Consider the following 14,863-nt stretch of genomic DNA (forward strand, 5'->3'; position numbering starts at 1 on the left):
ACCCCAAAGTGTGTGACGTGTCCACGAGGCAGGAAAACAGGTTCACTTGGATCTCTCTCCTCCGTGAGGGCGTGTTGTGTTTGCTCCACATTGCGACGTGTCTCATTATGGGTGGACACATCTGCCAGCCCGCCTGTGTCCAGACCTGTTTGGTATGCAGCGACAGCAGCCTCGTACCCGCTTCCCAGGCCTCGCCTTCTCATTGTGCCACCTGAGCGACGAAAAAGACGGCAAAGTTCATAGTCGTCGCTGACATTTCCACACTGGCTTCGAGTTAACGATCAGGAATGTAATTTGTCTTGTTTTTTTTTTATTCAAGCTTGTTTTAGAGCTTGCTGCGGCTATGTTTACATATGAACATAAACACTGACGAGCATTGCTTGTGTTCACCTTCAATTCTCGTCAGTTCCCAGTGGAGATTCCGGTAGATTTGTCTGAATGTGTAGTGTATAAATAGAAGACAATATTTCCACGTCAGATCATGCATTGCACACACACACGCACACACGTACAAACCTAATCAAGCCTTAACAACAGCACTTTAAGGTTGAAGCATCTGAAATATGCCCGAAAGAACGAGATCAGCATGACACAAACACATTCTCGTGTTCCGTCATTGCAGTGTTTAAATATATTGTAGTCATCAGAATAACTGTAATTCATATTGACATGCATTTGTACATTAAATACGAATGGGTTTTTTTTTACATGGTCAATCATAGTAAAATCAGAAATGTTAAGTTTTTATTTTAAAAGTGTCTCTCTTAAAATAGCACTACATTTGCAGTTGGATTTTTTGGATGTTGATGCCATGACAAAACAATATTTTCCTGACAAGATCCAGATGCTACCTCTCGGCATGTCCCAGTGCAACTTACGTTTGAGAGCTTTTTCAGAAGAAGCTATCTGCAATTTCCTGTGCTTGTGACACACGGCCCCTTGCTACATTTGGAGAAATGATTTGAACTACTGTTCGCTTCATACATTGTCGAGCAATTTTGAGAATATGTTTTGAATGCTTTAGTTGAACATATTCATTTTTTTCAATTTAGTAAATGCAGTTTTTCCACATTATTAATATGTAAAGTTGGGCGGCGAAATCCAGATGTGCTCATCCCCTCACGTTGGTTTTTTTGTCTGTGGATTGTTGGTTAAGTACTTTTTAATGGCATATTGAACGTTAATAGCAACTTTAGTCTTTAAAATTCTTTGTGGAAACGATACTACGTGAGGGCAATGTGCTGTTTGCAAAGGAAGCAGGGGGAGGAGGGGGTGTCAAGAAGTTTCCGCATACACAGAGAAATTTTGCTCGGAGTGTGGTTTAACAGACAGGAACTAGCTGCTCTGTGATGGTTTTCCTGCCAGTGCCTAATTCGCAGGTCAGTTTGTGGGTGTTGCTTATGCTTTAGCGCATGTCTCTATGCTATCCCTTTGGGCTGGGGAATAATTCATTATCAAGATATATCATGATAGATACAGTACCTGATCAATATCAATAGAAACTGCGCTGAATATAAAATCATTACAAAACAACAACAAAAAAAAAAACAGGAAGCAATCCCTGACACCGGCATTCTGTATGCTGTAAGCAAGGATGATTTTCGAAAAAAAAGACTTGCTAGCTGCGGTCTCTCTCAGCATCACACTTCACAGGGAAGTCAAAAATAACAACGAGCCAGCTTAAAAAAATGAATTAGTCCTAAAATGGATGCTCAATTGGCATCCAAAAGAGTTTTAGTCCGTTACGCTTACACTGTAAAAAAAAAAAAAAACGAAGGAAGGAAGGTTCATGTAAATGCATCAACGGTACTACTTCCACAAATAAACATTTCCGGTGCATTGCTGTTCACAACAGTCCACATTACACTACATTGAAATGCACTTTATAAATAAAGTTGTATTGTATTGAATACGACCTACACGGAAACATCTTTACAGGTATTTTTCTTAGAAACATTTCTCAAAACTACCCACAAGCACGACACTCCAGCAGTGTTGGTTAGCAAGGCCCAGTGGTAACTTAAACACAGTGTTTTATTGTGAGATAATGTGCTAAAGATGTACAGCTAATATGGTACAATATTTGCAAAGTATGCACATTATTTTGAAGTCAATCCAATTGAGTTAACTGAGATAAAATATTTAACTGAGTTAAACCCTGTTCAGGAAGTGAAATGCATGCTTTATTGGGTTGGGGTCCGTTTTTTGACTTGGGCAGTCTAAGACATGCCACTTCCCATGTTTGCAATTCCAATCGGGTCTTTCGATTCTTTTTTGGGTGATGAGTGGTTTGCATCTCGTGTGGTTTGCATTTCTTCTGTTGTCTTCTTCTTCAAACAGTGGCGTACGATACCTTTACTCCCGGCACTAATGTCACTGACACTTGTCTTTAGGTGTTTCGTCACAGCTCTCTGATAACTTTGGCCAACCTTTTCGATGTCTGTTGCTCACACCAGTAGTTTCCTTATTTTGGAGGCCATTAGAAATTGTTGTATTGACTATGGCCAATATGCAGTAACCCAGATTGATTGTCCTTGGTCTCTCAGATTCAAAATGGTTTGGTTTTCTCCCATAGACAGCTCTTTGGTCGTCATGTTTGCTGTACAGCAAATTTGATTTTCACTGGTGAAACCCAAAGCCAAAAACACATCTAGATGGAAATAAGCTAGAATTCTGAACTTTTGTCTCATATTCATTTTTTGATCTGAAACCCAAATGCCTTCAGTATACAACACAAACAAAGGAATTGACCTTGTTGTTCTAATACTTTTGGAGGGGACTGTATGTATACATATCGTTTTTTTTTGTGTATACTACAGAGGCATACGTCCTTCTCTCTGTCTCTCTCTTAGCCCGAGTGGAAAAGTACAAGGTTCTCAGGAGATGAGATTAAATTCCACTCGTCTTTTTGGCCCTGGCACAGCGCGACGGCCTCGAATGCACTCTGTTGAGAGGCTCTGATGGGCCTGCTGCTCTTCATTAGATGCCATTAGGCTGGCGATGCAGTTAGCCGTCGGCGCATGGCCCACTGCCATAGTTTTGGAATCCCTTTACACCAAGATTGCGATTCGCAGTTTGTACGGTGGGACATGTTGTGGTTTTACAAGTAAGCTTTGTGCTACGTTCAGACTGAATGCGAAATACCGCATCATCCTGTGTATCTGGCATGTGTTTGCTTGTGGAAGAACTCCATGGGGGTTGCTTCGAGGGTCTCCCCGACAGGAACAAAAAAAAAGATGGAACATTGCTAGTGATTCTGTTGGCTGGTCGTTTACACCAACTTCCTCGCTCCCATTTTTCCAAACCTGCCCCTTTAGACCGCAATGCAAATTTTTTCCTCCATTATTCCAGAGTCTCAACTCAAAAAACACTCGTAAAGGACGCTGTGTGTGACGTAGTACATTCCCGGAGCCGACTGGTTGCTGTGAGGCAATTTCTTTGATTTGTACTGCCAGAAACGCTCACCTTGCATTTAATCTGAATGCGTCGTAAGTATGCTCAGAGTGGTACAAAGCAGTAGTTAATCTTGTGCAAGGTATTTTATCGGCTTCAATTAGACAATACCATTTTGTTTGCTGGATTTAATTGTTTTGTTTTGTATTAAGGTAGACATTTGTGTTTTACTTGTTTGCTAGATAACTGGTTCTTGCACAAAACAAAATAGATTTTTTGTGAAGTGGTGAGGCACTGGGAAAGGAAGAATCCATTACAAATCAGTTTAAGTCTGTGGTGCTCAAATTTTATTAACATTGAAAACTACGACTTTTCAATTTAGTAACTAGTGTTTTTACCTCTGCCAAGGAACATTTTTTTTTTGTACAACATGCACAGTCCAGAGGTTGTGGGTTTAATATGTGGGTTTCTTCCCACATTTCAAATATGCATGTTGGGTAATTGAAGACAGAAAAATTCAATAATCGTTTGTCTCTCTGTGCCTTGCAATTGGTTGGTCCAAGCTGTTCCCTCTCTCTCGACCAAAGTTAGCTGGGATAGGCTCCATCTCAACCGCAACCTGTGCACAGAAAATGGATGGATAAATGAACATTATGCCTAAAAATGTGTAAACTAGAAAACCAAAAAACAGTCAGTTACATTTGAAAGATTGGAGTCTGGATCCAGAGGTCTTGTTTTGTTGCATATTGATGTAACGTCATTTTCATTCATGAGCTGAGTCATGCTTTGCCCTGGAGAGCAACAGAATTTTCCCTGACGCTTGTTACTTGTTGCATAGTTTGGTGACAAGCTGCCAAAAAGAAAAGGAGCGGGGAACCGCTGTCCAATGACTGATGATCTCCATCCCACACTACCCACATTGGCTATCGCCGGGCTCCAGCAATGAGCGTCATATCATTGAGTCATTTCCTTGACAGGAACCCGGCAGATCCTGCAAAAACGACGCCTGTGTTGACAAAGTTCAATAAGATGGTGGTGGAAAGCCCATATGATGTCTGCCAACATACTTTAGGAAAGCTTCCCCTTCCTTTTCATGGAAATGTTTTTCTTTGTTGGTAGAGTGTCTTGGTGATGTAATGTATGACAGCCGCATGCGTCAGTCAATGTCTTTATATGACACTAGTGAGCAATCACATTGTTGGCGTAGTCCCATTCAAGCAGACTTTAGGATAAACTCAAAGTGAGTATCCTACCATAGTTTGGCCAAACAATTGAATTATTCCCTGTGTCAGCTTTACAACTAATGCAATGAGCAATATATTACAGTGGCATCCCACCATATTTCTGTGGCATAAAATGCACAGAATATTGCTGTTTCTGTTGCAAGGTTATTATAATTTGGGAATTTTAATTATGGTTTGTGTTTATTTATTTATTTAAATTATTTTCAAAAACTCTTTTTAGTATTTTAGTATAACATTTTGATAATACACTGTGCAGTATACCTTATTATAATGAAGCTAGGATGCCTTGTTCGTCAATTAAGTTGGCAACTTTTAAAGTGGATTGGTGGCTTGAATTCTTGTTGAGAAGTATTAAACCCAGTTGTACATCATACTATTTTTTTTTTGTATACTGTATATATTTTTTCCCTATATGAAATGAAAAAAGCAGAGCAGTTCTTACCTAGCGTTGCGTTTCGGGCTGAGTTAAATGCCAAGACCTGGTGAGCCCTTTCAGGCAAAGCCGCACGCAAATTCGTCTCAGAGGAGCGACATCATCGTCATCTGCTGGCTCGTATTTTATGGGTTGCTGCTTGATGATGTCGCTTCTGAAATAGTGGCGACAGCGACGATGTGAGATGCCTCCCAACCGACCAATAGTGCAACAAATTATAATACTCATGATAGCGCATATGGTGCGATACCTCCAAATGAGCAGAATAGTCGAAACAATGCATGATATGCTGTGATGCCATCTTAATAAAAAAAAATTACGTCCAATATGTATGTAATAATTATAACCTGTATCGTAGTCACAGTAGTTTATGCTATTCTAGACTTCTAAAACAATGATGATGGAATAGTCAAGACAGTGCATAGTATGTTGTGATGCCTCAGTTGTTTCCCCGCCGCGTATGAGCTGCTGCCATACTTTCCAAACAAACAATAGTCTATCAATGTACAGCATGTATTCTGCGATGCCGCGAAAGCAAATATTTGTGCTTGAACAGTCAAGAGGTGCATGATATTCTGCAGTACCTCAAAGACAAAATATTATACGGTATACCGAAACTGAAATATTGGAGTTACTAGGACACTTTTACAGATCAAATCGTCTGGATCTGTTCGGTAGATATTGTGCATATTTTTATGCAAAATTGGTGATCGGTTGTAATGTCATAATTTGACGACCAATCAGTGGACGTCATTGGGCAGATCCGCAAAATAAGACATTACAACAAACACAATCTCATTCACTCCAGGGACGTTATGTGCTATCTTTGTTAATAAATAAATAAATTGTTCTTAGCATACATATATTTTTTTTCCCATGTTTTTAAGTTATTTATTTATTCATTTATTTATTTTTAAATATTTTTCAGCCTTTTTGAGGAGAATTTTTTCGCCATGCATTTCAATTATTATACGCCAGTTTAGGCTAATTATTGGCTGAACTGATCCCAATCCTCCCCAAATAGCAGTGGTCCATTCTACAATAAATAGGTTGTGTAGATAAACTGCATCGATCAGTCGATCTTCGGGTCTTCGCTTTTTTTAATTCGCCGATCGGTGAAATCCTGATCGTGTATAGCCAAGTTACTAGTGTATGATACAGTGTACAGTGGTCGAATGGTTAGTGCAACCGCTTCAGTTATGAGGTTCAGTGTTCTATTCCAGGTTCCGACCTTATTGTGTGGAGCATGCTGGTTTCCTCCCGCACCCCAAAAACATGCATGTTCATGAACAACTCTAAATGGTCCTTCGGTGTGACGAATGAGTGTGAATGTATTGTGTATGGTTGTTTGTCTATGTGTGCCCTGCGTTTGGCTGGCGACCAATCCAAGGTGTACCAATCCAAAGTGAGCTGAGAAGTAGGCTTCAGTAATACCTGCTTCTAAAACAAACACTATAATATCCAAGTCACCGAATCATATTACCGTTAAGAGGACCAGTGGATGGAATGATGGAATAGTAAAACATTGCAAGTTCCCACTGCAGGTGTTTAAGGTCTATCTTCTGAGAGAAAAAAAAATTAACACCAAAGAAAAGCCTTTTGTCTCAAATCTCCTGATTATTTTTTTTTTTTTTGGTAACCTGATCTGAAAGTTGCTGATAAATTCTGATAAGCCAAGATTTCCCTGCCTGGGTCGTTCAGCCTTGCATCCCACAATGTTTGCCCTCACCACATGCAGAGTGAGTCACTGCACAGTCATTCTACTGGCTTAAATTGCCTCCTTTCATGGTCAACAATGAGCTCAGCTGAGGAGAATAAAAAAAGAAAAAAAAAAAGACAGGGCGTGTGTGTAGGGCCTTCTGGGAACGCTCCATTTGTTCATGTATCCTGACTCTAATTGGTTGTTATTGCAACTGGCAACAACAGTCGCCATGCTGTTTGGGGTGGAGCCGAAAGCTGTGTCCTGCATATGCCGCCTCGGCCTGCGCATCACAGCTCCCTAAAACACCCTCTCAACAATCGATTCAATCTAAAGGAAAAACAAACCGGCTCACTTTTAAATCTAGACTAACATTAGCATCAAACAGATCAACACAATTTCCTGGGCAGCCGTCTGTTTGCGTCCGTTAAATCAGTGTTCCATTAAATTCAATTTGCTGGAGGCTATCAGTCCTGTGTGCATATCTGTTATGGGAAGTTTACAACGCCAGCAGCTGATGAGATTTTGGTCTATTTATAGCGCCACACCTGCTGATAATCTTGACTAAAGAACATGTCAGTCAACAGTAATTACAAACAAGTCAAATATAATGGATGTTTCCTATACTGTACATATTTGACTTTTGGATTGGTGAGCCAAGAGCTGGACTAATGGGACAATAATCATGTTGCATATCGCTGTTGTCGGGCAGAATCCTTGTACCTCCACAATTATCAGGGGACCCCAAAAGCGATGAAACAATGAGAAAGGGAACTGCAGATATTACTCTTACTTTTTGGCATGGACTGTGGTTTGTCATGAAGGATGGGAAAATTAGTTTAAACATTCAAATTTTTTTTTTTAAAAATTAGTACTTGAATCCTTCAGTGTAGCACAGACCACAACAATAATGGCGAGCATCTCTTTTTGCAACCAACAGCGCTCTAACTTAGAATGAGGCAGCATATGATCTGTTATTGTGAAGCTTTGACGCAAAAAAATAATTAACTGCATTATAAGATCAATAAATTTTGTAAATAAAGTGCAACATAAGCCAAAAAATAAATGACAGACCTAATAATTTATAAACTCTTGGAAAAGGATATAAATATGTCGTAAAATATTAACCAAATTATGCAGCTTTTAAAAAGAGCATGGAGGGATTATAACAATAATAATATATCTTTAAATAAATAAGTAAATTAAATACAAAATAAACAATAAACCTAAAAATCTGAGATGAAAAGAATAATCAAATAATGATCAAATAATTTCATCTAAATAATTAATTAATCTGATAAATAAAACACCGTATGAATTCAAATAATTAAGAAGCCTAATAATAAATGAATAAATACATAAAACATTATTGTATGTTTAAAAACACCAAGTCTAAAATTGTATATGAAACCTTAGGAGACAAATAAAATATTAACGTGAAATAAATATTTTAACAAGGAAAAAAGAGAAAAAAATAAAACACTGTTTTTGTTAAATAATCAACAGGCATACTAATAAAACAATAAAAACATTTACAATATGATAAAAACTTAGACTAAAATACATACATATATAGACATCTGGTAAATGAAACCTAACATTAGTCAACATGAACAAAAATCCCATTATGAAAATCATTGACAAAAAAAATAAATAAATAAAATAAAAAAATCATCATTAGTAAAACACAAATGAAGTTAAAATAAGCCTTGCCTATTAAAACATAAAGTTCCTCAAACATGTCAGCTTTTCAGAGTTGTTGCATGCCACGTGCCATCCTTCCAAAATTTTTCATCCGAACAGGTTGTGATGTAATCCTGCAAACAAACAAACTCACCAAAATCCCCTGCCTGTTGACTTGACTGCATGAACAATCAATTTATTAGATCAGCCATCTGTTCATTGATTAAGCGGTGAGGCATTTGCCTGTTATTAGGTTTTTAGCACCCTAATTGGGAGCATGTGTTCGGACGGGTCAGCATTCCAGATGACATGCTTGAATGCTTCAGTGTCATCTGAGTATTTAATCACGTTTTTTTAAAGCTCTCGGGTCCTACCACTATTTACTTTGTGAGCTATTATATGTCGATGAACATCCCCGCGTGACTCCTCCCTTTGGCCTCCTCTTCTTCTTTTTTCTCGTCTCCTCATGACGCTGCAGTTTGGCCTCTTTGTCGGGCCAAGGCAGCTGTTGTCATGCGCGCAGGATAATGTGGAGCCTGCCCCTCGCTAATGGATGCCTCTCTCTGAGCTAGCAGCATGCCAACTGGACCGTCCTTATCAATGGTGCAATATTGTAGATATGGTATTTACTGTAACGTCTTCTTTTCACAGTAATGTGTTCCTACTTTTTCACAGCATTTTGCACCTTTTGGTTGAAGCCTCATAAAAATAAATCCCACTAAGCCTGTGAAAGGCCAGTCGCACGTCGTTTGAAATTTGTTTGTTGGAATCAAACAAGTGAATCCAAATGATTCAAATCATCCAGATTAGTTGCTCACCATTTCTATACCTCCTCTTGTGTGACTCCACCTTGGACCCGCAGCACTCACAAAGACAGTTCAAAGCAAATATTCCCCACTCCGCAGGAACGGGAAAAGCCAAATGTGTTTCTGTTTGGCCCTAGGCTCTATTAATTCTTCAACCCAAACTCACAGCCTGTAGGTTTCAGCCTCTTTTGCACACTCATGCAAACCTACCCCTTATAACACCCCCCCATGCACTCCCCACTCCAGTACCAGCCCGAGGGTATCAGCGCAGCATCACAAGAGTGATCTTTGACCCCGGTGTTTGTGTGTGGTGAGGCTTCATTCAGGCCTCATGTAGATCATATCATGAAAACATACTGCCCATAAGCAAGCGTCATCGTAAAGGGATCATTAATGCTGATGAGGGGCTCTTTCAGGACAAACATTGTTTTCAATTACAAAGCAAAATAAATAAATAAATAATACATTTCAGCAGTTGTTTGTATATTTTTCGGCTGCATAACTATTTTCCCCTCTTTCCCCAGTATATCTATTTTTCTGCATATTATTTCACATTTTGGTTAAAATAATAATAATAATAATAATAATAAAAATAATAATAATGATGATGGTGATCATCATCATCACCATCATCATCATCCTCATCATCATATAAAAATACCCTTTAAGGACCAGCAATCAACTTCTACCAACAAAAAGCATTGCCTTTTCATGTGAATTATCATCAGTATTATTTATAACTTCAGGCTCACTTACTCTTGCCGTCATAGCATCCAGCATGTTACGCTTATTTTGTGCCAGTCAGATAAAAATAAATCAATAAATCACACAAGTCAATCCTGATTGTATTATATTTTCCAATCAAATTCCAGCTACAGAGTGGAATCACTTCTTTCACCAGCATAGTGCTGAGGCTTTTTCATGGAGTCTTGCATTTGTGGTCAAAATGAAGCAAATGACTCCCGATTCATCCAGTGGAACTTTGACTTTTGCCAGAAAAGCACTTCTCTAGCCAGCCAGAGATTAGAGCTTGACACTTTAACAATCTGTCTTAATATGATTGTGGTTCAGCAATGGCGCACTACTACTACTACATCTGCTATTACCACTACACTCTTTACAATCGAAATAGAATCTTTTTTTTTGTCTTCATGAAAGCAGAATTTTAGATTGAGCTCTCGCAATGGGCCTCTTATTTGAACTGCACGAGAATGTCAGAGGCCAGCCAAATTCGTCATATAGATTAACACCATATGTTTGTATGAGGGTTTATATCAGAGCAAATCTCTTCACATCATTGAAACTTTTAGAATGATTATGATATCAATGCTGACTCAAAATTTACAAACTGTCTGTAGACAAATCGCCTGAGCTCATCGTGTTTTTTTTCTTCTGGTCTTCCAGGTGTAGATGCTTCAGGCGGATCCCAAGCGGGACAAGGCTGCTTCCAGCGGGGCCAGGCTGATCCTCTGAATCTCAGCTCGGTGGCCTTGAAAGAGAAAGCCTGACTAAGAAGCAATTTTGCATTGTGAAAGTCCGCTTTGGGCCTCTGTAGGGGGCGCTGTCCGTACAGAGAAAGAGCCAGAGTGGCCACCGCCATGACCACCGCTGTGCAGCCCAATGAACTGGTGTTTGAGTTTGCCAGTAACGGGATGGATGAAATCAACCAGGTACGTATCTTGCAAATGCTCGATGAGATTTGGATTTTGAATTTCAATTGAAAAATTATTTACATAAGTGATTACTGTATTTTTCGGACAATAAGCCGCTACTTTTATCCTAGATTTTGAACCATGCGGCTAATACAACGGTGCGGCTTTTCTGTGGATTTTTCTTTCACCGGTAGGGGTGTTCTATAGTTCAGAAAATACGATAAATAAATCTTGAATTATTTTGTTGCGTTTTAATTAGCAAAGTTGTTGCCGTGTTAAAACGCACTGTTTTAAGAATCTGTACCTTTATGTGCATTCACAGTACAAAATCGTTTTGTACATGTAGTACACAACTAAAACCATTTTCATCATAGAAAACTTCGGCTCATAACCTAGTTGCGGCTGGTATATCTTTTTTTTTAATTTTTTTAATTTTTATTTTTTTTTCCAAAAAAGAGTTGCCGTGGCTGGCACCTTATAGTCCTGAAAATACGGTAATCAGATTGTTGTGGTTTGATGGCTCTGATGGCCACAAAAGCTTCTGCGGTTCTGATTGTTAGCTCAGACAGACAGGATTACACAATGACCACAAAAATTATTTTGCCAGCAGGGTGGCATATGTGCCAAGGATCTAGATTAATGTGTGGAACAAGGAATTTCACTTTTTGCTGTTGTTTAGTTGTTGGTACTTACTTTTTAATGTGTGTTGCTGTGCTGATTGAGCCTTGGTTTGCATTTTTCTGCCTTGGCAGAGGTCTGGGTGCCACTGTACATTGCAAAATGATACACTCGGATTATGTTTTGTGTCAAAACATAGGATATGAATGTGTTATTACAGAAAATCATTATTTAACAAACGTGTTTGGGATTGTTGAGGTTGTTCTATTGAGTGCTATTCTTAATTGCAACTTTGGACTCTGTGAATTGGAGTGTCTGAGAAAATCCAATGTCATGTGGCATACATTCTGGTTATTTACTGCCGTCCATTTTGATTCTTTTATTTTGTTGAGTGTGTGTATCTTGCAGCGGCACAGACTCTGAGTCTGCACTTTTGAGGTGACCTGGCGGCATTTGTTTGCATTGACACACTGCTTGTTGATATATGTGAGGCTTGTCCCGGCAGGGCAGGCAAAACTTTAAAACAGCAAGGCCACTGGGAGGCTGTCAGAGCGTCTCGAGAAGTAGGAGGCAGTGACATGGAAAGTCTGACAAACCTGCAGTGGGGTTAGAGTGCATGGGAGGAAAATCAGAGAGTCAGAGGGTGGGTATTACGAATATATTTATGGCACAAAGGTTACTTGTGCGTCTGAATGTAAAATGCATCTCTCCATCGGCCTGCTCACGTCGACAGTTGTCTGGTTGTCGCCACGCCCACGCCTCGAGCCAGTGGAGCAGGCTCCTGTTGTTGACTGCATCATGTGCGTGGATCCAGAATGACGGGTTGTCACTGGATCCCCAATGAGCATTTGTTCAGGCCCAACCTGACCGACCGGTTCCGAGTGGATGGTACGATTCTTCAGAGATCTCGCATTGTTCCCCTGGCTTTGTTTCTGGCTGCACCCACCCGGCTGAACAAACTTCATCCACCCCCTCAGCCCCCGTAATAACAACCCTTCTCCTCACAACTGTCTGTGCTGTATTTACACTGATTATGATTAATGCACGGGGGGGTTTAATCAGAGCACTGAAACGCTTAAAAAAAATAGACTGCTGTTGTTAATCAATGGTCAAAACTCCCAAAGGTGAATCATGAAATGACTTATAATGCCACGTTATACAGTATGTATAATTTATTTTTTTTATTTGCTTGGATTCTGATGCAAGGACATGTTCCAGGTGACCATCTAAACATCTAAAAACAGGTCTAAGTTGTGGCGCAAGTGGTGTAACGCAGATAGATACATATCAACAGAGAGGAAATAACCTTTCAAACTAGAGCATGCTCAGTGGAGCAGAAGTAGTCACACTTCGACATGAAAATATGAGCTACTTGTCTGTTTGTATTCATGGAACATTAAGGTGTCGTAAGAGTGCGGGATATTGTCCAGTTTCTCCCAATTGGTCCAAAAATGATTTATTCGCTGCAAATAATGCATTTTTGTTCACCTATCTTTGTCACAGACATGTATGTTGTCGTTTTTTGTGACATTTCTGTGTGGTGATGTGCCATGAGATATTTTTAATGTAAGATCTGTGCCTTGGCTCAATAAATGTTGGGAGACACTGAGCGAGTGTATCATCACATCTGCCGAGACAACAAGCTGTCTCTGTCAGCAAAGTGTACTACATTAGTTGAGTACGACCGAGTTGCTGTTTGGTGGGTTGGATCGACCAGTAGTCAAAATGTCTACATACACACACACTTGACTTTTTCAAGGACGCTGGCAGGCGCACTTGTTTGCCATTCCATCTTGCTACATCTGATAGTATCAGACAGGGATTAATGGGAAACATTGCTACTGATATTTTTTTGTAGTCAAAGCAAACATTCTTCTGCGCACATGACACAGTGTGTGTTTGTTGTCGCTCATCGTGCTGCAAAATTCACAAACGTGGCCCACGTGTGAACTTGGAGCCTCAACCGGCTAACAACGGCGGTAAATAACGAGCTGCTCTGTTAGCAGGTCTGGTTAAAGTGTAGCCAAAATCTGCTAATCAGCCCAGCCCTCCCCCATAAGGCCTGAACACCTGGTATGCCCCAGAGGTTCACGCCAACAATGGATACTTGTCTAACAGCACAGATAAGTCTTTATTCCTCTTCCTCCTACTGCACCCTTGCCGTCCTTTCTCACTTTTAATGAAGCGCAAGACTGCTCACTAGCATCAATTCCCAATTTACATGCGGTAAGTCTGCAGTAATGCTTATAAATCACCGAATTCTACACAATTACAAACAAATCACAATACTATATTAGAAAAAGGAAAAACATTTTCTTTTTTGCATTTGACTGGAAGTCTTTAATACTCAGAGGGAGATTGTTTGTGACATGTGAAAAAAGTAAATAAAACACTGAATTGTTTCATTAACTGCCTCGTGGTGATGATGACGTGAGCTGAGGGAATTTTCCGACTGTGGATCAACAGTCCGGGTAATCTTGATGTGTACTCTGCTGTCATCTAGTGGCTTGCTGAAGTAACTGCATTGACTAAAAAACACCCACAACAACCCAATGTCAAGGACGGAAAAATTTCATCGGTCATTGAGTACACATTAAAATAAGTTACAGAATAAGAGCTATATAGAAAAAAATATTTCAATATTACACGTTTATTTTGTCGTCATTTATTAAATACTATACTTTATCGTTTATTATTATTTTGAGATTTACCGTTTTAAGCTAAAATAATTCCAATAATTATTATTAACGAATTCAAATTCGTGTATTCATTTATATATGTCAACTCTTTTTATTTATTTATTTATTTATTCATTTATTTATTTAATATTATTGTTATATAATTTGTTTTGACCTTTTCATAGGAAACCGCAAAATTCAACCCTTATGCTTTACACATTGTGACATTACACACATGTAATATTGTTGGATTCATAATTCTGTTATTGTGAGCAAAATAAAAAGAACTAAATTTAAAAAATGCATTCATTATGTGTTTAATTGATGGTAGGATATAGATGTTACAGGCTCAGCTAATGCTTTAGCGGATGGGGAAATATTGAACATCATTTCAATAAATTCAAACATAACATTTTACTTAGCGTGCAGATAATAGGATTTTACATTGAAACAATCAACATGAAGACGAGATTCCCCACAGGAAAATTTCCCAAAGCACAATTTGTATTAAAGTCCCAATTACAGCATCTACATTGCCTGGTTTTATTTGATTTCCCAGTCGAGTGTTGACTGTGTGGGTGGAGTAGGCTCACTTTTCTCTTCTTCGGGTGGCTCCCTGTGGACAACTGCAGGGCCTCAGAAATGAGCTTCTTGCCT

General features: G+C 39.2%; 1 protein-coding gene and 1 long non-coding RNA gene across 3 annotated transcripts in view; one reads left to right on the top strand and one right to left on the bottom strand.

Moving 5' to 3' along the window:
- The window catches only part of elf1 (E74-like ETS transcription factor 1), a 43,633-nt gene that overhangs the window by 20,172 nt on the left and 8,598 nt on the right, over nt 1-14,863 (top strand). For both annotated transcript variants that reach the window (XM_088294903.1, XM_088294902.1), the window contains exon 2: nt 10,663-10,928. In XM_088294903.1, coding sequence (XP_088151029.1) covers nt 10,857-10,928 — 72 coding nt within the window. In that variant the 5' untranslated portion in view covers nt 10,663-10,856. The remainder of the gene's footprint in view (nt 1-10,662; nt 10,929-14,863) is intronic.
- Nucleotides 3,718-6,766, bottom strand: LOC148338251 (uncharacterized). The gene is made up of 3 exons (XR_015843002.1): nt 6,554-6,766; nt 5,080-5,224; nt 3,718-4,012 (listed from the first exon to the last, which is right to left on the bottom strand). It is a non-coding gene; the product is annotated as an uncharacterized LOC148338251 (long non-coding RNA).

Source organism: Idiotropiscis lumnitzeri, chromosome 4 (genome assembly GCF_059441095.1).
Source record: "Idiotropiscis lumnitzeri isolate Australia: NSW breed Sydney's pygmy pipehorse chromosome 4, RoL_Ilum_1.0, whole genome shotgun sequence".
Taxonomy (NCBI): domain Eukaryota; kingdom Metazoa; phylum Chordata; class Actinopteri; order Syngnathiformes; family Syngnathidae; genus Idiotropiscis; species Idiotropiscis lumnitzeri.